General features: G+C 44.3%; 1 protein-coding gene across 1 annotated transcript in view; it reads left to right on the top strand.

Moving 5' to 3' along the window:
- The window catches only part of SEMA5A (semaphorin 5A), a 539,522-nt gene that overhangs the window by 501,447 nt on the left and 13,541 nt on the right, over positions 1-24,534 (top strand). Inside the window, 5 exon segments of the mRNA XM_021076851.1 lie at positions 9,338-9,563; positions 12,616-12,834; positions 18,433-18,603; positions 19,788-19,943; positions 21,600-21,647. Of these exon segments, the coding sequence (XP_020932510.1) occupies positions 9,338-9,563; positions 12,616-12,834; positions 18,433-18,603; positions 19,788-19,943; positions 21,600-21,647 (820 nt within the window).

The raw sequence follows: 24,534 nt of genomic DNA on the forward strand, positions 1-24,534 counted from the left end.
GCAAAGTGACCCAGTCTCACACACACACACACACACACACACACTCTTTTTCTCATGTTATCTTCCGTTATGGTCTATCCCGAGTGGTTGGATCTAATCCCCCGTGCTGTTCAGCAGGACCTCATTGCTTATCCATCCTAAAAGTAAATGTAATAGTTGCATCTACTCACCCCACACTCCCAAAAATATGGAACACTTCACGAATTTGTGTGTCATCCCTGCGCAGGGGCCATGCGAATCTTCTCTGTATCGTTCCAATGCTCTCATCTTTTAAGAACCTTTGATTCCAGTTAGTGTCCTCCTTGCCAGCATTTGCTAAGGTGGGCTTCCTCGTGGTTGCCCGAGAAGCTGTAAGAAAAAAAAACAAAGGACTCCAGATCTGCTCTGATCACTTCTGATTTGAAGGAACCCATTGACCTTTGTGGAACCCAGGGCTTCTCAGTCTCTCCTGACCACAGATGCTTTTCCTCTAGTGCCCGTGACCCACACAGAGACACACTTGAGGAGAAGCGCTTTCACGAAAGGAATGGAATGCCATTTTAAATTCGTGGCATTTCCATTGTGGCTCAGTGGGTTAAGAACCCGCCTACTATCCATGAGGATTCGGGTTTGATCCTCGGCCTTGCTTGGCGGGTTAAAGATCAGTGTTGCCACAAGCTGCAGCAGAGGTCACAGATGTGGCTCAGATCTGGCATTGCTGTGGCTGTGACGTAGGCCTGTAGCTGCAGCTCCGATTCCACCCCTAGCCTGGGAACCTCCATATGCCGCAGGTGCGGCCCTAAAAAAAATAAAAAATAAAAATAAATAATAAAAAAATTCTGTTCTTGTCCTTAAACAAAAGGCATTTGCCCAACATATTTTCTCAAACATAGGGAACTAAAATCTACAGCTTTAGTGGAACTGGTGAAGTTGAAATACAATGGGCTGATCAACACATGTTTCTTCTGTCCCTTATTCTATGAGGTTGAATTCAAAAAAATGAACTCAGGATGGCATCAGGCACCTTTAGTAAGACATGAGTTGTAACAAACAACCTCCACTTGGTAGAAAACATGCAGATTCTCATTAACATCTTGAAATTTCCTATGTAATATTAATAGCAAGTAACAGTCATGGTTTTGGACTTTGAGCCAAAGCTTTCTTATAAGCAAACATTGGAGGACTACCAATAGAAGGATGATAATGAGATTTCCACGAAGGAAGATTCCTTACCACTGGGAGGCCAGATTAAGAATTAAAAGAGGCAGGAGATAAGAAAATTCACCTGAATTTGAATTATCTAATAAGTTGAGTCCTTGGAGTATTAGACGAAAATAAGGTCATGGAATAGATTCCCTTATATATACAAATACCAAAGAAATATCCATCTACATAGGTGTATATTAATGTTCTATTGCTATGGAACAAATTAATACAAATTTAGTGACTTAAAACAACATGCATTTATTCTCTCATGGTTCTATGACTCAGACATCTGGGCTTAATTTATTTTATGTTATTTTATTTTATTTTATTTATTTTATTTTATTTTATTTTATCTTTTTAGGGCTGCAACTGTGGCATATGTTGGTTCCCAGGCTAGGGGTCTAATTGGGGCTACAGCTGCCAGCCTATGCCACAGCCACAGCAACGCCAGATCCAAGCTGCGTCTGCAACTTGCACCACAGCTCATGGCAATGCCAGATCATTAGCCCACTGCGCGAGGCCAGGGGTTGAACCCACAACCTCATGGTTCCTAGTGGGATTCGTTTCCATTGCACCACGATGGAAACTCCTGGGCTTAATTTAAATGAGCTTCTTCTGTTTAAATTTTCACAAGCTGAAAACAAGGTGTTGACCGGAGCTCCAGACTTTTCTGAGGCTCACAATTTTCTTTCAAACCTTGTAGTTGTTTGTCGACATCAGTCCTTTGAAGTTTTGAGACTGAGGCTCTTGTTTTCCCCTGGATGCAGGTAGGAGGATGCTGTCAGTTCCTACTGGCTGCCCTCTGGTCCTAGCCACATGGTCCCCTTGCAGCAGGGCAGCGAACATGTTCAAAGCCAGGTGAAGAATCTCTTTTGTCCACTACAAGGTCTTGGGCTGGGAGGAACTAATCAAGATAGCCACCTAGCCCATCATCATCACAGGACCCACCCACACTCCAGGGAAGGAATTACAAAGGGCATGATAGCCCAGGGCGGGGTGGGGGGGAGGGCTTTTAGGGCAACCTGAGAATTCTGGCCACCAGTCTGAGTGGTGCTTATTGACATAGCATCCTTGGAGCATAGCTGCGCCATAATCAAGGAAATCAGGGTGCAGGTAACTAACGGACCAGATGCTCCTGGGGTTCCCAGTAGGACTACTCAACCCTGCATCCCTGATGAAAGGGAGAAGAAAACCACTATCTTTGTATAATATCTTTAGGAATGTGGCCGATGGAATAAGCAGATAGAGGAAGATTGTATAACTCTGTTTTGGCCCAAGTTCCTTTAGCTACAAAAGCAAAATTTAAAAAGTAAATACAAGCATCGAAATGATGCAAGAGAGGAAAATGGTCTTTAATTACTTTGCAGCCAGTGGGCAGGTGAAAACAAGTTACATGTGTTTATCAACACCATCTGACCCCATTTATTTTTAGTGCATTTCTCAAAAGCTCAAAGCAGTTTTTTATAAATTCATTGATATATAAAATAAATGTTTGCTTATCAGACACAGATTAATCACCAGGTGTTGGTAAAATAATAACAGTTGCCTAGACTGCTGAATGTAATAGCCTGAAATATCATACATTTAATTTTTTCAATTAGGGTTTGCGCAAGCTGTAGGTATGGTTTTATGGCTGTGTTTTTTCTGTGTCTTCATGACTGAATATTCCATAACCACTCCATTATTCTAAAATGATTTTGCATTTTCCTGCCAAGAAATTAAGCCCCTTCAGCCCACACAAGTGTGACTACGTGACTATGTAATCGTAATAACATCTAAAGCCTGTGTTACAGGGAGTATTTTTTATTTCTTTTCTTAAATTATGTTTTTCTTTTGATTGTGCATGTATGATGAGTTGTACACACACGCAAAGATCATTTTTTCTCTCTTTTTCTCTGTTTTGAGCCCATTGGAAAGTGTGATTTTCTTCTTTATTTTTTTGGCCGCCCCACAGCATATGGAGTACCCAAGCCAGGGATCAGATCTGAGCCACGGCTGCAACTTACACATCTGCGGCAACGCTGGGGCCTTTAACCCACTACGCTGGCCCAGGGATCAAACCTGTGTCCTCGCGTGGTGGCCATGCCGCAGATCCCATTGCGCCACAGTAGAAAAATCCCATTTTCCCCTAAGATCGCAGATGATTGTTGCTTTTTGCACTTAAAAGAATCCAGGGGAGTTCCTGTTATGGCTCAGTGGAAACGAATCCGACTAGCATCCATGAGGATGCAGGTTCAATCCCTGGCCTTGCTCAGTGGGTTAAGGATCCAGCATTGCCATGAGCTGTGGTGTAGGTTGCAGGTGCGGCTCGGATCCTGAGTTGCTGTGGCAGTGGTGTAGGCCAGTAGCTACAGCTCTGATTCGACCCCTAGCCTGGGAACCTCCGTATGCTGCGGATGTGGCTAAAAAGACAAAAAGAAAAAAAAAAAAGAAAAAAATCCAGGGCACCTATCTGGTATTCTGTAAAGGTCCTACTGTAATAGTTTAATGCTCCATGAATTGTCCTTTCAAAGCCTTAATCTTAAATAACATGGCATCACTTATCTGGTTCTTCCAAAATTCCTCATAAAACCTCTTAAAATATGTACAAATTATTAGAATCTTCTGAAGCAAGGATATTGCAGGTGAGCGTTTTTTTTTCCCTTTAAAAATGGAGGAAAGGGAATAACAGGTAAATTCTTTTGCTCATGGTCATCCATTTCAATCGCCAGTTTGAGAAGGAAACATTTTTTCCCAAGGATAGGCTCTCACTCCTAACTAAAAGTAGTCTCTCCTCTCGTTGCAAGGGATTTGCCTGTAAAATATGTCTGAACTCTTGATATTCACTCTGAGAGACTAAGAATTTAAGGGCATTATAGTGAGAGAATAAACCAAATAAATGGATCTTCTCATTTGAGATGTAAGTTTATGGAATGCCCACAAATCACAGCTTCTATAATAAAGATGATTTCCAGCGACAGCCCTGATTTTCTTATCCTCTTGGGCTTTCCGCAAGTGATATAAAAAGAAATGCCTACAATTATGTGTAAGGTGGAGAACCGGCTCCGTTTTCTTAGATATGCACACATATATAATCCAACGTATGCAGGCACATATATCGTTTTTTCGTTTTTGTTTTGTTTTTTTTTTTAGTAAGAAAGCAGAGGAATATTTGCTGCTTTTCTGCCCTCAAAAGAATGCAGTTTGCCTACTTGTCGAAAGTGAATGCAACCCATATCTTCGCAGTGACCTGAGCCACTGCAGTTGGATTCTTAACCCCTTGTGCCATGGCAGGAACTCCTGCTTTTATATTTTAAAGAATATTTCTGTTTTGGAGTTCCCGTCGTGGCTCAGTGGTTAACAAATCCAACTAGGAACCATGAGGTTGCGGGTTCGATCCCTGCCCTTGCTCAGTGGGTTAAGGATCCAGCGTTGCTGTGAGCTGTGGTATAGGTTGCAGACGCAGCTCGGATCCCACATTGCTGTGGCTCTGGTGTAGGCCAGTGGCTACAGCTCCGATTAGACCCCTAGCCTGGGAATCTCCATATGCCGCAGGAGTGGCCCAAGAAAATGGCAAAAAGACCAAAAAAAAAGAATATTTCTGTTTTATTTCATTGGGTCTGTAATAACTAGTAACAGTAATGGAAAGAAATTGGAATATTCTTTAAAATCTCTAAATCATCATCGCCTCTTCAGAGCAGCCAGTGTAGATTGTCGTGGAGCAAAATCATTTTATCTTCTAGGAACCAGATTCAAGTGGTGCACTGAATACTTATTTGCAGTCATTAGACTAAATCAAACACAAGATTGTGGATTCCAAAAGGTGCTGATTAAGCACTTTGAGATCATCTGTGACCCCTCTTTGGGGTTTGTTGGAATCTGTTCTGCTATATGCTGGATGCTTGTGTGCCCCCAAATCCATGTGTGGAAAACCTAATGCCTGAAGTAATGGTCTTAGGAGGTGGGCCTTTGGAGTTCCCATTGTGGCTCAGCGGGTTAAGAACCCGACTAGTATCCCAGAGGATGCAGGTTCTATTCCTGGCCTCGCTCAGTGGATTTAAGTGTCTGGCATTGCTGCAAGCTTGGCTTGGATTTGGTGCTGCTTTGGCTGTGGTGTAGGGCTGCAGGTACAGCTCAGTTTTGGCCCCTAGCCTGGGAATTTCCATGTGCTACAGGTGCTGCCCTGGAAAATAAAAAAAAGGAAGTGGGGCCTTTGGGATATGATTGGACCATGAGGGCAGAGTCCCCATGAGTGGGATTTCTGTCCTCATAAAATAGGCCCCAAGAATAAGCTAGCCCTTTCTGCCATGTGGGACTACAGAGAGATCTGTGACCCAGACAGGACCCTCCCCCAATCATGCTGGCACCCTGATCTCGCACTTCCAGCCTCCAGAGCTGTTAGAAATAAATTTCTGTTGTTTACAAATGGCTTGTCTGCGGTGGTTTGTTAGAGCAGCCCAGATGGACTAAAACATGTTCTGAGCATCTCAAAATTTGCAGAGGGTTAGACAGTAGGTTAGAAGGTGGCCCTTCTACCAGTTTGTCCTGTGACTCAGAAATCTCTCCAACCCCCATGGAAGATTTTAACTCCTCCATGCTCAAAGGTCTGTGTTGGCATGAACATGCAGTGTAGCTAAAGAAACCGACGAGAAGAGAAATATGATTATAAAAGAATGCAGTTGATGCCCGTGGATATATAGGCTTTCGCAGGAAGTTGCTACCCTGGCTGATTGTTATGAAAGAAAATAGCGTTTTTCAGGCAGATGCGATGTAGGGAAAATTGACCTTCATGTTGCACATGTTGTACTTAGGAAACATTTATATGCAAATACTTAGTAGTTACATTCAGTTTAGTAGTGATCTGAGTGGTCTCAGATAATCAAACATAAAAATCAATAAACATGCGAGTCTTATCGCTGGGCTTTCCATTCCTCAGCTCCATCTTTCAATCTTAATGCCTCAACATTTTAAGTATTGTAGTTTTATAATGAATCTTGAAGTCAGGTTGTATAAATTCTCCAACAGTGTCTTTTCTTTGCAATTGCTTTTGCTATTCTAGATACTTTGAATTTCTGCATGCCTGGAATTTAGAATTATCAAAGTTTATTTTTTTAAATGCTTCTGGAATTGTGACTAAGATTATGTTGATTCTGTAGATCTTTAGAAAATTAAATTTTCTTTAAGTGTACAAGTCATGCACATTTTTTGTGAAACTTATTCCTAAATATTTCATATTTTGATACTACTGTAAATGACATTCTTTTAATTTATGATTCCTCATTGCTAATACACAGCAATAAAATGAATATTGATCTAATATTCTGCAGCTTTAAAAAATGCAGGTTTTAACTTTTAGGTAAGATTCTGCTTGTAGGTTTTTAATAAATATTCTTCACCATATTTAGAAAATTCATTTCTATTCCTTCTTGATTGAGAGTTTCTATAAGGAACGGATTTTTGTCTATTATCAGCTCATAAATCTGTATCTATTGAAATGTTCACATAGGTTTACCTTTAAGACTTAATATGGTGAATTACATTGATCTGATTTTTATGTTTTACTAGGGCGTAGTTGACTTACAGTGTTGTATCCATTTCTGTTGTATAGCAGTGACCCAGTCATACATGTATATATATACATTCTTTTTCTCATATAATCTTCCATCTTGTTCTACTCCAAGAGATTGGATATAGTTCCCTGTGCTATATCGTAGGACCTTATTGCTAATCGATTCCAAATGTGAGAGTTTGCATCTACCAACCCCAAATTCCCCATCCGTGGCACTTCCTCCCCCTCCCCTTGGCAGTCACAGGTCTGTTCTCTATGTATGTGAGTCTGTTTCTATTTTGTAGATGGGTTCATTTGTGCCACCCCATTTTAAATGTTAATGCAACCTTTCATCCTTGACCTACCCCCTACCTAAATTATAAGATACTAATCTTTGTGTATAGTTTGGAGTTTTATTTATTAAAATCCCGTTAGGCACTTTTGTACCTAGGTCAACAGGGAATATTTCCAGGCAGTTTTCTTTCCTTCTGATGCCTTTGTCTGGTTTTTATAGTAGATTAAAGATGGCCTCATAGAGTGTTGTGTACAGCTGATTTTATTTCTTCCTTATATCTTCCATGTTTCTACTTAATATGTTCAGTCTTTTTTCTAGCTCCTTAAACGTATGCAGTACAGTTGTAATAACTGTTTTAAATGTTCTTGATTAGGTTCTGTCATCTGTATTGTTTTTGGTGCCAATTTTAGTCGCTGCCTTTTCTCTTCATAATAGATTGTGTTTTTTAGCACCTTCTTCGCATATCTGGTAATTTTGGATTCGACATAAGACATTGTGGCTTTTTCCTAGCTGTGTCCTGGACACTTTTGTACCCCCCATATATGCTCAAGCTCTCCTTTGGGACAAGATCAAGTTGTATGAAACTAGTTTCATCTTTTGGGGTTTTATTAGTAAGCTTTGTTGTGATCAGAGCAGAGTTTCGTCTGAGGTGGTTTTTCCCTGCTCTGGAGACATGCGTCTTCTTGGTACCCCAACGGATGCCTGGAGAATTAGGAACTTTTCAGCCTGGCTCTTAGGATCAAGTGCTCCTCCCAGCCCTATATGAGTGAGATGCACCATTCCCTCTGATCTGTCTTTTCAGGGAGGTCTTTCCCAACCCATGGGTAGTGTCTCTGTACACATACATGGGTTCGTACTCAGCTGAATACCAGAGAGGGAAACCATGCATAACTTTCTCTTTCTGAGAATCCAGCCCCTTCGTCTCCCTCCACTTCCTGGCTCTGTCTCCCAGGTGTGGATAGCCTGGGTTTTGATCTCACCAAATGTGTAGCCTGACTCATGTCTGTTTTGTGTCCAGTTTGCTTGCAGTCTAAGTCTCTTTTGTGGGGGAGGTTGTATAGTGATGACCAGTGATGGGAAACGTGAGGTAAGATGATGGAGAATGGGAAGTCATTGTTGGAGATACGGAGAGCAGGGTAAAAATAAAGAGCTGAGTCCTTTTTGTGGGGTACACAGTTAATGGGCGATGCCTGATACTAGAAAATTCTTGTTGTTTGATCTACTGGATAAATGTCCAAACATTCAACCAAAAGAGATGGGAGAAGGACGAAACAATTCTCTTTTTCGTAATAAATATATGTCTATATAGATAGTAAGAGTTCATTAGTTTTCTAAGATTTATTATGAAAAAGAGAATTTTTCCATCCTTCTCCCATCTCTCTATGTATATACATAACTATATATATTTATTTATATATAAATTATATGTATTATGTTTGTATAATAAACATATATATTAATAAAACTATTTTAAAAGTATGGCCATGATGGGGTATATTCTATGTTGTGTGTTTTCCCTCTAGTGAAACATCCTTTACTGTCAACAGGAGGAGTTGTGATCCAGTGCTATGTCCAAGGTCAAATCCTGTGCCCCTTAGATTTAGTCTTATTTCTGGAGACAGAATGTTTAAAATTCTTGCCAGATTAATAGGCCTAAGTTTATAATCCTAAATTCCACCACCCCCAAACAGCATGCTCCAGGTGCCAGGGCCTCCCACCTGTGCCTGCCAGGGAGGTGCCTGGTACTAGGGAAAGGGAGGTGAGACAGAAATGCTATCAAAATGTTAATCAGGGAAATCTTGTGAATTAAATTAAGATCTATTACGACTAAAAGTTATATTCTGTGTTATCATTTGGGTGGCTACCATTCTAAACACTTTGAATCTGTGATCCCCAAACTTAAGTATTAGTCTCAAACTGAACATAATGTGGTCCAAGAAAGCAAAGCCTGGTTCCATCATTTTATCTTTAATCTTAAAAAACAAATCTGAATTTATCAGAATAATCAGCATTTTGGGTCACTTATTAAGTGAAAGAAAGATGACTGGGGAATCACCATTTTTATTCATATACAATTACATGTATTAGCTCATTCTCATCCTTGATGCAGAAACTATGCAGATTCCTTTTATAGTTAGCTTGAACACTAAACATTCTCTGAAATGCCTGATTTACCAAAAAAAAAAAAAAAAAATGTGCTTTTAACTTTGTGGAGTAGCTGGTGGGTGTCAGGACCTGCAGTTTTGGAGAGCTGTCTTTCACGTTAAGAAGGAAACCCCTGGCTCTGCTCTGCCCTATGATAAGCCCCGGTCATGCCTTTTCTCTCCCAGGAGTACCAGCCTTGCAACACCAACCCGTGCCCCGAGCTGAAGAAGACCACGCCCTGGACCCCATGGACACCTGTCAACATCTCTGACAACGGGGGCCACTATGAGCAGCGCTTTCGGTACACATGCAAGGCCCGCCTGCCTGATCCAAATTTGCTGGAAGTGGGGAGACAGAGGATTGAGATGCGGTACTGTTCTAGCGACGGCACCAGCGGGTGCTCCACCGACGGTGAGTGGGGACAGGCGTTCCATCTCGTCTCTTAGTTCATAGAAGAGCAGTTACAGCTGAGCCATCTTTGTAACAACAATCCCTACAGCAGAGCTGACTTCATAGCAAATCGATGAGAAAGACCATTACTCTAAAAATTCAGCTACACAGTGAGGTGGTCCTGTGACTTCAGCCCTCAGAACAACCCCGTCTTTGTAACAGGACCAGAAGCATCTCTGGGAGATGTATTCAGGGTCAGAAAATATATTGAGAAAGCCTCAGAGTTCTTGCATCGTCCTTCTGGCCTTGGGACATAGAAACTGCAAATAAGCTTTTCCTTGTAGTTATCCCCAAACTGGACAAAGACAATGGAAGTGCATCTCTGTGTTTATATGCGTAAAAGGATCTTTTGATTAGAAAGTCCAGCAAGTGAGAATCCTTTAATAGTCTTTGAAATTGCGTTGCCCCTTGTAATTGTATAAATCCCGTCAATGCCATATGGATCACGTAGGGAGAACTCTCGGGAGACAGGAAGGTCCACCCTCTGCCTGGCCCTGCCCCTGAATGGTCACCTCACCTCCTGCACCTCCCTTGTCCCCCCTGAAGCTCCGGCGTCTCAACTGCAGGAGAGGGGGCGAGGCTGGGCCTCCCCAAAAGATTCATTTCTGCTTCCTCTGCACCTCTCCCATCACTCTCGTCTCATTTAGCAGGACCTCTCCAGGGCTAAGAAGAAATTAAGTGCTTCTAGAACGTTCGTGGAGCACAACTTGAGGAGAACAGCAGTAGTAACATCTTAGAGTAGACCACCTGGAATATTTCTCAGCATTTTTATGCTGTTTTGTTAGTTTGTTGTTTTTAGGGCCCCACCCGAGGCATATGGAGGTTCCCAGGCTAGGGGTCTAATCGGAGCTGTAGCCACCAGCCCACACCAGAGCCACAGCAATGCAGGATCCGAGCTGAGTCTGCAACCTATACCACAGCTCACAGCAACGCAGGATTCTTAACCCACTGAGCGGGGCCAGGGATTGAACCTGCATCCTCATGGATACTAATCGTGTTTATTACCACTGAGCTACAATAGGAACTCCTGAAGACCCATTTTAAAGATCTACTTACCATAAGGAAAGGTCTTGTGATCTCAAGTTAGGGTTGTGAGATAAAATACAAAATGTCCAATTAAATATGAATTCCATATATTTTTCAGATTTTTTTTTTTTTTATGGCTGTTGCTTTTGGCATATGGAAGTTCCAGGACCAGGGATTGAATCTGAGCTGTGGCTGCAACCTATGCCAAAGCTGCAGCAATGCCAGATCAATTCACTGTGCCAGGCCAGGAACCTCCACAGTGACCCAAGCCACTGCAACTGGATTCTTAACCCACCGAACCACAGCAGAAATTCCATTTCAGAATTTTTTTAGGATGAGTAGGTTCCAAGAATGTTTTTTAGGATAAGTAGATCGCAAGTACTATGTGGTCATATTTATCTTAAAATCCTATTTGTTGTTTATCCAGAACTAAAGTTTAACTGAGATTCTTGTATTTTATTGGCTAAATCTGGCAACCTCGTCTCCAATTCGTTGCTCATTCCCTGATTTCAGAGCAGACTGTGACCTCATTTCTTATGCATCAAAGTGAAAAAAAAAAAGAATGACAGAGCTTTCCTCTATACTGTATTCTCTTTTTTCAACATATATTTTTTAATCCTTCCATTCTCAGATACATTCAAAACCAACACTAACATTCAACTTAAATGACACTACTATAAACTAAGGAAAATTTTGATTCACGTTTATAAAAGACATCTTTTATTTCCTCCAAAAGGATATTGTGGGTGTGGCTTAAAACATACTTCATCCTTCTTGTGTATGTTGTTTTTATTATTTTTTTTTTAATTTTTTTGGCCGAGCCCACAGCATGCAGAAGTTCCCAAGCCAGGTATTGAACTTGAGCCATAGCAGTGACAACTCAGATCCCTTAACCACTAGGCCACCAGGGAACTCCCTCTTTTGTATCTTCACGGATCTAAGTTTAATGACCATCCACATACTTTTGGTATTGATATCTTGAGAATACACAATTGAATTTGTTTGCCTCTGACCGCACAAAATGAGGCTAGATAGTGTGCTTTTTACCGATTAACCACAAAGAACTGTCTCATCACAGAAAAATGTTTCTAATCCATTTTCTGTAAAGAACATCTCATCTAGGTTTTTCTGAGTGAGAGTTTTTAAGAAAACAACAAAAGAACCTGGTAGTGAAGAGAACTGTAGACACGTCTGCCTACACTTCCCCAGAACTTCATGGCATACTTTGAGAGTTTGGGGTTAAACCTATGTCACTTTGGAGTTCCCATCACGGCTCAGTGGAAACGAATCTGACTAACATCCATGAGGACACAGCTTCGATCCCTGGCCTTGTGCAGTGGGTTAAGGATCCAGTGTTGCTGTGAGCTGTGGTGTAGGTCCCAGATGCCGCTTGGATCCCGTGTGTTGCTGGGGCTATGGTGTAGGCCAGCAGCTGCAGCTCCAATTCGACCCCTAGCCTGGGAACTTCCATTTGTTGTGTGGGCAGCCCTAAAAAGACAAAAAAGGAACACAAAAACCTGTGTCACATTGCTGCATATGAGAAAATGACTGAATACTTTTGAACATTCTAAGTCCATAGGCACTTGCATCAAATGAACATGAAGTGCACAAGGGCCCTTTGTTGTGCAATTCCCAGCAGACGTGAGAAGGTGTGTTTTCTTTGTAAGAAATTCCTTAGAATAAGTGACCTATTGTGAAAAACCCATTACTTGGGTAAGGACTTGGCCACATTCATAAATTGAACTCTTCGCTGTACCCCTATTTAATAGCAACCCAGAAAAAGAAGATGGAGTTATACATTGTAACTCAAACTGCAACTTTTCCTCTGTCTGTTTTTTGCTCCTGAAGTGCAGAGAGTGTCCCGCTGACATTTGAGAGTGTCGTTGCAGAAGCCAAGCAGACAAGGAACACAGAACGAAGGTTCGTTCGGACTCTGGTGTCTCTTAAGAGCTCCTGACAGAATCACACTGTGGCCATTTCCTTGCAGGTCTTTCTGGAGACTTCCTGCGTGCTGGGCGATACTCCGCCCACACGGTCAACGGGGCCTGGTCGGCCTGGACCTCATGGTCACAGTGCAGCCGAGACTGCAGCCGGGGCATTCGGAACCGGAAGCGCGTTTGCAACAACCCGGAGCCCAAGTACGGGGGCCTGCCCTGCCTGGGCCCGTCCCTGGAGTACCAGGAGTGCAACATCCTGCCCTGCCCAGGTGAGCGGATCGAGTCACCTGGCAAAGGTCTGAACAGCAAGGTCCGACCTCAGCTCCCCTGGCTGTATGCTGGAGATAAAATTGGTGATAGATGGATAGGTGCCTGGATAGAGAGGTAGATGTCAATGTAGCGACATAGCTATGGAGCTAGATGCAGGTTTAGATGTAGATGTAGGAGTAGATACAGAAGTAAACGTAGGTAGAGATGTAGGGTGAGATGTAGATGCAGATTTAGATGTAGATACAGATGAAGATGGAGATGGAGGTTTAGATATAGATGTAGATGTAAATGTAGGTGTAGGTACAGATACATAGTTATAGATGTGGATATAGATGGACAGAGATGCAGATACAGATGTAGCTGTAGTTATAGATGTGGATATAGATGTAGACATAGTTACAGATATAGATACAGATGTAGCTATAGATACAGATGTAGATGTAGATGTAGATACAGATGTAGATATAGTTAAGATGTAGATAGAGATACAGATGTAGATGCAGATATAGATATAGTTATAGATGTAGATATAGATGTAGCCATAGTTATAGATATAGATACAGATGTAGCTATAGATACAGATGTAGATATAGTTATAGATGTAGATAGAGATACGGAAGTAGATATAGTTATAGATGTAGATATAGACATAGTTATAGATACAGATGTAGATATAGATGTAGCTATAGATATGGATGTAAATGTAAGTATAGATGTAGATATAGGTAAAGACATAGATGTAGATATAGATACAGATGTAAATGTAAGTATAGGTACAGATGTAGCTATTGATATGGATGTAAATGTAGGAATAGATACAGATGTAGTTATAGATGCAGATGTGGATACAGATGTAAATGTAGGTATAGGTACAGGTGTACAGTCATAGATGAGGATATAGACGGACATAGATGTGATCTTCCAATTGCACTGGTCTCAAGACACTACAACCTAGGCCGGATTAGATTCATCTCTTTCCTCTTGTCAACATTTCTCCTTTTCTGCTGCTTGACTTTAAGGCTCTAAGTAGTCCCTTAACCACAGCCCTTTTGCTGCATGCTCACTTCGTTTTCATTTCATTTAAATTAGATTCTTATTTCCATTATTTCTTTATTGATCCATGGATTTTTGTCTCAGGAGGTAAAGGTCGTTAATTTTATGAGTCAGTTTTCTAGTTCAGTAAAACTTAAAAAAATAAAATGAAAGGGGTTACAATGATAAAAACAAAACAAAACAAAGCATTCTTGGGAGCCCTATCAGGGATGGTGGACCCAGGGACAGGCCTCATAAGGAGGAAGCTGGGCTGCCGTGGGCTGGATCCTGTCCTTGACACTGGAGCTGGTCCCTCCCAGACTCCGAGGGGCCCAGCCCCCCGCCAGGAACTGGCCTCCTTCCCACCGCAGAGTCCTCCCACCAGAGTGACAGTCGCGGAGGTGACACACCAGAGGCTGCCCCACTGCCCCGGTGCCTTCTACCCTCAGACATCCACTTCCTCCCAGGTTCGGTCCCCTCGACACCCACTGCCCATCCTGGGGGCCCACAGAGCTGTGCCTCCTGGCTCTTCCTCCTGAGGCCTGGCTTTTCGTTTCACAGAATTGCCCAACTGCTGCGGGGTTAGGAAAGTGAGCTCAAGGAGCCCCTGCTCAGGGCATTGTCTGCAGACACAGCCCTGAGGCTCCTCTGCTTCCCTCTAGCCCCTCTTGTGTGCAGCTCTGAACCTTGACCTCTTCCACCTGCTGTCCCAGTCAGAGGATCTTTCATTTCACCTGATGCTTCACGGCCATTCTGAGTGCAGTGCTCTAGGAGTGCTTCCTGCCCTTGACTTTGTCAGAGTGAACACTGGCGGGGCCGGGGCCATCTCACTCCCAGCGTGGGCCTGGCACACCCTTGAAATAGCTGTCAGTGATGCGTGTTGAATGATGAGAAAATAACGGCTTGGTTACTTGATCTTTCTTTCAGTTTTTAAGCAACCGTTTTTGGATAGCCCACTGTGCCCATTCACTGAGGACAGAAAGGCACAGTGACCTGGTCCGGGTCAGAAAGGGACTTAAGAGTTTCGTGAGGAGGTATCCTGTGACTTATGTCAACCCACAGGGGTCCCCGGCTATGGGGGTGATGACAAGACGTAGTGGCTACATCAACCCAGGGACCCGCTGAGCGGGGATCATGGCAGTTACACTGAACAGGCACTCGGCATTACTGAATGATAGGAGACAGTACGGAGTTGGCCATATAGACAGACAAGGATGGGCAATGAGGGATTATGCCAAATACTGTGTACTTGGCATTGAAGCAAGGCACAGAAGCCTGCAAGTACAGCATCATTCTCAGTAGGTGCAAACAACCTTCTGAGTTCCTTAAGCAAAGAATTGACTCATAGCAATTCTTTGTGAGCATCTGCGGATGGATGGAAGGATGGATGGATGGATGGATGGATGGATGGATGGATCACGAGTGAATTGTGGGTGGAGAGATGGGTGATGAATGACGACAGGTGGATTGGTGTGTGGATAGATGGATGAATAAGTGTGTATGTTAAGCTGAAAATACAGTTCCCAGCTTTGTAGCTGAGGCTCCCGAGAATGTCCCCGCTCTCCAGCTGCTCCGGTCCTCCTGGACTATCTCTGCCCGTATTTCTCCAGCCTCAGGAGACTCTTCTCTCCAAACAACCCAACTTTCTTGGCCAAGCGATGCCGAGGAGCTGGGAAAGGTCACAGAGCCATGTCTTTCCCACAGCCCCAGCGTAGAGCGGGGAAGGATTCCTTCCGGGGGAGGGGGGCGGTGCTCGAGGGAGCCTGTGGGCAGCATTATGAGATTAAGATCCATGCAGTAAGATGGAGCAGGGAGCGCCATGCAGGCATGTCAGGCATGTCAGGATCCACCCCCACCTCCCCAGGCTCCAGACACGGGTCCTCCCTGCCATCGGCAGAATGTACAGACTCCTCTGGATGTTTGGATGCTGCCCTGGCCCTCGAGGGCAAGGCTCAGCTCCATCCCAGAGACATCCCGTGAATATGATCTAGTGACTGTTGTTATTTTCGCTGATTTGATGGTCAAGCCAGTATCATGTATACATAACCTTAATGTCTGGAAATAACTCTGTCCTCATTTTCTTGGCCAAAGCCAAGATTCCACAGAGGGTTGTGGAAATATTCAAAGTGGCCGCCCCCACTTTCCACTTGGGAATGGATGCGTTCAAGGGACCGGGTGGGGCAAACATCCATCTCTCTTACCTCCCGGAACATTCCTAACACAGGGCAGGACGTAACTCAGCCAGGAGAGGTTGGCAGTGCTTGGGGCTGGGGATGCTGAGCTTCTCAGCCAGGTATGGACTATTTTCACCTCCTCCAGGGTGTCTTCCTTCCTCCTCAGTCCTGCTCTGTCCACAACGCAGTTACACATGGGCCCTATGTTTGACTTACAAGTTTTCTCGTTATGGTTACGTTTGAAAATCCGTCTTAAGTTTAGAGGACTATAAAATACCTCTTACATTAATCAGTGAACCATTTGATCTCCAGTTCTAATGTGTATGAAAAATTACAATACGATGTGAAAGTTGAGCCCGTGTTGCAACTATCCTTTCTCACCTTTGGTAGGTTGGTCTCACTCGTACCTTGACTTCCCATACTTGACCTCCAACCTTGAGAAGTATCTCAGTCTTTCTCTGTCGCGTTTTCTTTGCCTCAGTTCAGGTTTGATTCCGAAGTGACTCCAGATCTTGGCTGACAAAGGTAGAGCCAGCACATGGTTCTTTGTTACCAAGTAATATTCCAATTCACCAAGACCATTTGTTCCTCTTTCTTATTAAAACAATAAAGGTGAGGAGAAGAATCAGTGAGTGAGAATCTCTGTCAGGTTACAGACAGAGAAAACTGCCCAGTGACAACAGATAGAGGAGAGGGTTTGGAAAATTTTGGAAAATTTTACACTCTAGGCAAACATATGTCTGTCTTCTTTTTTCCCAGTGATACAACCAGCGTCAGCTATCTGATCGATTCCTCTTTATTTTCTGATATATCTTATGGCCTATTTGGGAAAATGTTACTGAATTCTGCAGGTTTATGTAAACCACTGATCACAAAATTTCTAATTAGGTTGAAAACTCATTTAAAATTGGGTTCGCGGGGTTTTATTTTTGGTATTGATTTACTTTTTGCAAACAAAAATATCATCACAGGAAGTTTCTGCTTGTGTTTCTCAGAAATGCTTTCTTTTTCCCTATGCCTATAGCTAAAAAAAATATGGCTTCATAAAGATGCAGTAAATCATGGTAGGCATAAGAAAAAACACAGAGTAGGTCATTCTAGCCAAAGCAACCTAATGTCCTAAATGATTGTGACATTTCCTTTCATGGTTGCTTCTGTTGTATTTTGTTTTATGTTTTTTTTTTTTTTCTTTTCTGTTTTTCTTTTGGGCTGCCCCCCAGAATATGGAGTTCCCAGGCAAGGGATCAGATCTGAGTCACAGCTCCAACCTACACCCCAGCTGCGGCAACACCAGATCCTTAACCCACTGTACCAGGCCAGGAATTGAACCTCAGTCTCAGTGCTGCAGAGACGCTGCTGATCCAGTTGTGCCACAATAGGAACTCCTATTGTTTTTTTTTTTAATGAGAGCCACAGAGACAATAAATCATGATACAATCTACATATGTTAATAGTAAGTCTCTCATCAGCTTTTTAACTAAGTTAGCCATGGTTAAGACTGTTTGTCGCCCAGTAATCAAGAGTTTAATGACGTCTTGACCACATCCTGTAGCATTGCCCTAGGAATCAGCAAAAATGGGGAGGGGCTGGCTAGGAAGAAGGAGTCAGATGTTAGAATATTGCAGGTTCTGTCTGACAGTATCTCTCAGACCAGTGTCAATGTGAGGTCTCAGTTTTGGCAACATCAGCCACTGCAGGATGAAGCGCTGAGCTTCTCCAGATCCTGGTGGGCTGGCTGACTCCCGCTACCAGGACCCCTGGAGAAAACAGGAGCAATGCTTGGCCTTACAAGCCAGGGTGGACACCCATAGTCAAGGAACCCTTCAGTTTGGAAAACTCACCCTCACGTTCAACCTGAAGTCTGGCTGCCGTTGCTGGGATCCGTCTCATGAGTCTGTTGTAGCCTCATGCTGTCGGTCTGCAGTACCTGCGTTTATAGAGTGTCCTTCTGTCCGTCCTCATGGCACCTGCTAGCTTTTCTCCATCCTGTTGTCCAGCAGCAAGTCATAATCAGTTAGTAAGAAACTACTTCTCCTCGCCTCTAAGTCTCATTTGGCCGACTGGGTCGTGCAGTGAACGAGGGTGAGAGCTAGCTGACAGCCACAGAAAGGGTTCAAGGTCATTCCCAGGGACTGGGCTTTCACTATGTACATACATGCCCTCCTCGGTCATCCTCATGCTTGCATATTACACTCTTAGAAATATTTCCTGAAAGGAGTAATAGGACTGCAAAAAGGATAGGGAGGCATATGCAAAGCCAGGCAAGACCCCACATCTCCTCCAGGGATGGCCAGTAGGTGCCCAGCAACCTGCACATCAGCCTCTCTCTGCAGCCCCAGCAGGGGGTCAGATTAGATTTCGGAAGTGATGTGACTCTATGTCCCTTCCCAGTGGATGGCATGTGGTCCTGCTGGTCGCCCTGGTCAAAGTGCTCGGCGACGTGTGGAGGTGGACATTACATGAGGACACGCTCGTGCACAAACCCAGCCCCCGCCTACGGAGGGGACATCTGCCTGGGGCTGCACACGGAAGAGGCACTCTGCAACACGCAGCCCTGCCCCGGTAAGCGCCCCCTGCTGACTGGATCAAAACCCCAGGGTGATCGCCGAAAGTTCCCTGAACTGCAAAGATGATGCTTCCATTTAAAAAGAGGAAAAAAGCAAGTTGCGTAGAAAAACATCTTATTTATACCATGAATAGTTCAGAAGGGATATTGAGAGCTCATTTTTTTCAACCTCCTTCCTTAAAATGAGGGTTAATCCTCTCTTTCCACACATCCTTGGGCCCGGGTGAATGTCACACATCCTACTGAATCTTCCACCTTGGGGTGAAGTGACCAGAGCTGCTCATCTTTCAGCCTCGACCCAGACTTGCACGTGGATCCCATGTGCTTCAGTGACAGTAAACATGGGAGAACATGAATTTGACCCCCAAGAACAGCCTGCCTTGGGTGAACTGACCCTGCAGAGTTGTTTTCACAACAGGGGAGAAAGTACTTGAAGTAGCTCGAACCCCTTTCAGCATCCAGGCCTTTCTCATTCCTGCACCATCATTTCTCTTGCCTGCACGCTGAGGCCTGTGGGACTTTTCCAGGGAAGCATTGAGCATAGTGTCCACACTTATAATGGCTCTGCCGACCACAGAAGGATCATGCACTGCCCACAGATTAGCTTTGGGAATGACTCATCCAGTTACTTGAGAGCATTCAAATAATGTGGGTTTTGGAAAATGTATTTTATTTATTTATTTTTATTTTTTATTTTATTGGCTTTTTTTAGGGCCGCACCTATGGCATATGGAGGATCCCAGGATAGGGGTCAAATCAGAGCTGTAGCCACCGGCCTGTGCCACAGCCACAGCAATGCGGGACGTGAGCTGCATCTGCGACCTACACCACAGCTCACCGCAACCTCGGATCCTTAACCCACTGAGCAAGGCCAGGGATCAAACCTGCAGCCTCATGGTTCCTAGTCGGATGGGTTAACCACTGCGCCACGATGGGAACTCCTGGAAAATGTATTTTAAACACATTCTTTCTAATCAGAAGCATACAAGTTCTTTTATTCATGCCCCCAGGTATTTTATTTACTGGTCTGGTCAAAAGACACGAGTCCGCCTTATTTATGCCCAGACCCACAACATACATTGTATGAAAAGTTCATGTATGTGAGCTGCCTGAGCTTCCAGGTCACTCGAACTTGGTGGGTATTGTTGCTGCATCTGCTCTCTTCTTCTGGCTGCTGCAGAGAGCTGGTCGGAGTGGTCAGACTGGTCCGAGTGTGATGTGTCTGGAGTCCAGATCCGCGTCCGCCAGTGCGTTCTTCTTTACCCCGTGGGTGGCCAGTGTTCCGGAAACACCACAGAGAGCCGGCCGTGTGTTTTTGATTCCAATTTCATCCCAGGTAAGGGGGTGGGGGATGCTGGTCAGGGCACACAAAATCATTTCCAACATTTCCAGAGGAAATGATTCATACGTGGGAGTTTTATCTGGTTTTTGAGGTCCCGTTTGGGTGACGCAGAGATGATCCAATCAACTCTTGTGGTTTCAAGGTGACTATAGATTTGTAAACAACAGTGGCTGTAGACCTGAATTTAGGTCACGAGTTTGAAGATATCTTTAAGCACAATGTGTTCTACAATTTCATGATGACAATAGAAGAGTTTGTTCAAAAAATGACAATAAGGTATTCGGTTATTTTACCATTAGGTCAGTGCTTCAGCAATGCTGTGCATATGTGTTTGCACAGAGAAGAAAGGGCCATTCTCTTCCTGCAACCTTAATATATTTGGGAAAATACATTATATACCCATCCATGCTCTCCTCTTGGAGAAGAAGTTGGCCGGCCCCTTTGCTACAGGCTCTTCCATGCGAAATCGAGGTTCATAGTGAGAGTCACCTGTCACGCGTTCTCATTAGGCATATGATGCTAGACACTCATACACCGTGTCCCACGTGCCCAACACCTGCCTTAGGACTGTGAGGTGGACCATAGCAGAGACCAGCCTCTTACAAAGTAATGATAGGCCATACCTTGTTTTCTTCCATTTATGGAAAAGATGATAATTTCGAGAAAGTTACCTCATAAGGCGCCTCAATCTTCTGTGGTCTAGAAGCGCAAGAGTATTTATTGGTGGTGTTTCCTTATTAACCAGACATATTTTTCATTCTTATTATCAAAGGAAAAAAAATCACATTTTGGGACTTCTGCAGTGGCGTTTATCCTCGGGGTTAAACGTTTAGGTGGCTCCCTCCCTGTATTGGCGCCCTACTCGTGGGTTTCGCCTGGGCCATGCCAGAGAGTGTGGATGGGCCCTGAGCAGACACATGGTTTGTTGCGGCAGTTTCCTCTGAGCTCTGGGGGAGCGGTCCCCCTCCCCAGGGAATAGGACACCCCTGGCTTTGATGAGACACAAGATCTGAGGCAGGAGCATCGCAGGCGAATGCTGTGGAGTCCCACAGCTGGCAGAATACATTGTGACAGAACCTCAGCACATCCTCCAGCCTCATTCTGAAACTAATGCCCAGGTTTCAGCAAAAGAGACCATAGTGTTGTCTCCCCCCTTTTGTGCTAATAAATCTCACCCCTTCGCAGTCAAGGTGACCTTGACCAAATACATCTCTGGTTGGTTAACACAACAAAATATGTTTTTTAAAAATAATCAGGGGAGTTCTGTTGTGGTCAGAAGTAGGTAATGAGCCTGACTAGGAACCATGAGGAAACAGGTTCGATCCCTGGCCTCGATCAGTGGGTTAATAATTCGGCATTGCCATGACCTGTAGTGTTAGGTCACAGACATGGCTTGGATCTGACGATGCTGTGGCTGTGGTGTAGGCCAGCAGCTACGGCTCTGATTTGACCCCTAGCCTGGGAACCTCTGTATGCCACAGATGCTGCCCTAAAAAGACAAAAACAAAGCAAAACAAAAAATAATCAGACCTTTGGAAACTTTGACTCACAGGAAATTCAAAATCATGAGACATTTTGTAAATAAATCGTTAACCTGACTTTTCTTCCCAGCACTCATTACACATTGTGATTGAATTTTTGTTTTTCCAGAAGTATCAGTGGCGAGATCCAGCAGCATAGAAGAGAAAAGGTGTGGAGGTGAGTTCTTCTTTTTTAATTAATTTCTCATGTATTTGATGGTTTCCAATCATTTCTCTTCCCTTATGTGTCATATGATATTTCTGCTATTGGCCAAGAAAAATGGACATGAAACTCCTGTATCCAAACACTGTATTCTGGCACTATAAATATTAGGAGTTTGTATTTGATGCTTGGATCAGTGGTTCCCAGGGGGATCCTTAGGCCAGCATCATCAGTGTCACCTCGGAACTTGGTAGAAATGCAGATTCTCAGTTCCACCTCCAGCTGCAGAATCAGAACCTCTTTGTGGGACCCCACACTATGGATTTTTGGGGTTTTTTTGTTGGTCATTTTTGGCCACCCTGTGGCATGTGGAATTCCTTGGGCCAGGGATCGGAGCCGCAGTCTCGACCTATGGTACACTGTGGCAACACCAGATCCCTAACCCACTGCGCTGGGCCAGGGATCAGTGGGAGCTCCCCCACACTCTGCCGTTTAATAAGCCCTGCAGGTGTTTCTGGCGGATGTGAGCTTTATGATCCAGCGGTATTAGTTACAGTTAGATTTCCCAGAGTAACACAGACTTCAACTATTTTGTTTATATTTGTAGTACACATCCATGGTAGTCAGCCTCCAATCTCCAATCTGCTGAAATGACAAATGTGACAATTTTATTATGGGCAAAAGTTTCTACCTGTATCTCTAGAGGTATTTTTCAAACTTCCTTTCATCTTGAATGACAGAAATCACATTCTCTGGTTCAGGTCCAGATGCTTTTGGACTTTCCCATCTATTTCAGTCCTGTCTGGATAGGAGGGCGGACTGTCCACTGATCAGAGCCCAGCCCTGGTCTGCCTTTGGTGATCAGAGCCAAGAGCCACAAACAAGACCAGCATCTTCTATGTGTCACCGATGACTACTTAAACCATTCCGAGCATAATCCACCTCTCAGTGGGGAGTCTTATTCAGCTCAGTGCAACAGGCTTTGGTCTCTCCTTACCTTCCTAAGGAAGCTGCAGTTTTGTAGGTGTGTTTGAGAAAGGTAATGCTATTAAGAGTCTGCTATGTGGAGTTGTCATTATGGTTCAGCAGTAACGAACCCGACTAGGATCCATGAGGATGTGGGTTCAATCCCTGGCATCGCTCAGTGGGTTAAAGATCCAGCATTGCCTTGAGTTGTTGTGTAGGTCACAGACTCGACTTGGATATGGCATTGCTGTGGCTGTGGCATAGGCCAGTGGTTGTAGCTCAGATTCGACCCCTAGCCTGGAAACTTCCATGTGCTGTGGGTGTGGCCCTAAAAAAGCCAAAAAGCCAAATATATATATATTTGTTTGATTAGTTGTGGCCCTACGGGAAAAAAAAAAAAGAGTCTGGTACATTCTATCTGTTTGGTTAGCCATCTGGTGAACTCCATTCGTTCACTTATCTTTGCTGGGCACCCACTCTGCCAGTTTTGTGAGGGTGCTGAGCTTACAGTGGGGACTCAAAGAGCACCAGCCCCTCTGAAACCAGAAGTCACATCCTGAGAAGGGTGATGTCGGGTACCTGAGGTGGGTCAACTCAGTGAGTTCACAGGCTGCGCCCCCCCGCCCCCGGCCCGGGATCCAGCTGCAAGATGAACGTGGCTCATTCACAGAAAAACAGTAGTGGCTGTAGTGTTTCTGCATCCGCCGCTATGTCCCAGACACTGCGTAAAATGACAAGAGGTGTATCCTATTTCGTCCTCCCAAAGAGCATGCATGGCGCTGCCACAGCCCCCAGTTCTCTGCAGAAAACCCTTGGAGCTAGAGAAGGTTTGGAGGTGAGCGTGTTTCCCATGACAGGTGAGTAATATGGGGCATAACTCCGTGGCACCTGCACAGGGTCTGGAGGCCACGCTCCATATCCAGTCTCCTCAGTGATGCTGCCATGACAAGCGGGTGAGGTTAAGCTGCTAATGGATGCTCTCCTGGCAGTTCTGGTCCATTCTGCAGCAAATGGTCAGGTCAGTCTTTGCCATGTGAGTGAGGTGACCAGGTTTCAGAGATTTTTAGAGAAGCAGAGCAACCACATCTTTTTACCTGCATTTTTTTGTTTGTTTGTTTTTGTCATTTGGCCTCCCCTCAGCATATGGAGTTCCCGGGCCAGGAATCAGATCCAAGCCGAAGTTGTGACCTAACTATGCTGCCAGTGCAGCAACGAAGGATCCTTTAACGGGAGATGCCAGGCCAGGATTGAACCCGTGTCCTAGCGCTACAGATCGGTTGTGCCACAGCAGGAACTCCTACCTGCATTTTGTAAATGAGGACATGAGGGTCACAGAGATGAGGTTCACACACACAGTTGAAGCGGGGCTGGGTTTGGATCCAGGCGCTGGGATCCCAGTGGAGCTTCAAGCACCACAGGAAGAGTCGCAATGCTGAGCATCCCTAAGGATTGTGTCTGGGGTCCAGCGTAAGCAGAGTTTGTAGGGACTTCTGCTCTGAGGGAGGTCCAGGCAGCCCTCCCGGCCTAACACAGGTTCAAAACCACTTTCCTTGGCCGGCCTTCAACAAAACTTTAAAAATGAAAAAATAAAATAAAATAAAAGTGGAGTCCTTCCAAGGTCTTGGGCACCCCCAAGGCCATAGCCAAAAAGCCCACTTCCATCCTGAAATACAGCTTCTCCGTGTCTGGACCAGCTGGGCCAAAGTCTGCGCCAAATCAAGCTTTGAGGTGCTACTGATTCAATCGTATACATTTTAATTACAATATTCAGGACTGATTTTTTAGCTCGTTAGGCAGCTGACATTGACACAGCAGAGGAGACGCCTAAGAAGTCAGATGAAGCTATTGCAGGGCCGAGGGGTAGAAAACGGTTACTTAGCAAGGATGTTTGGGGATGTTGGGAGGCCATCCTGGAGGCCTTTTTTCAGCTTGTTGA

This window comes from Sus scrofa, chromosome 16, assembly GCF_000003025.6.
Source record: "Sus scrofa isolate TJ Tabasco breed Duroc chromosome 16, Sscrofa11.1, whole genome shotgun sequence".
NCBI lineage: Eukaryota > Metazoa > Chordata > Mammalia > Artiodactyla > Suidae > Sus > Sus scrofa.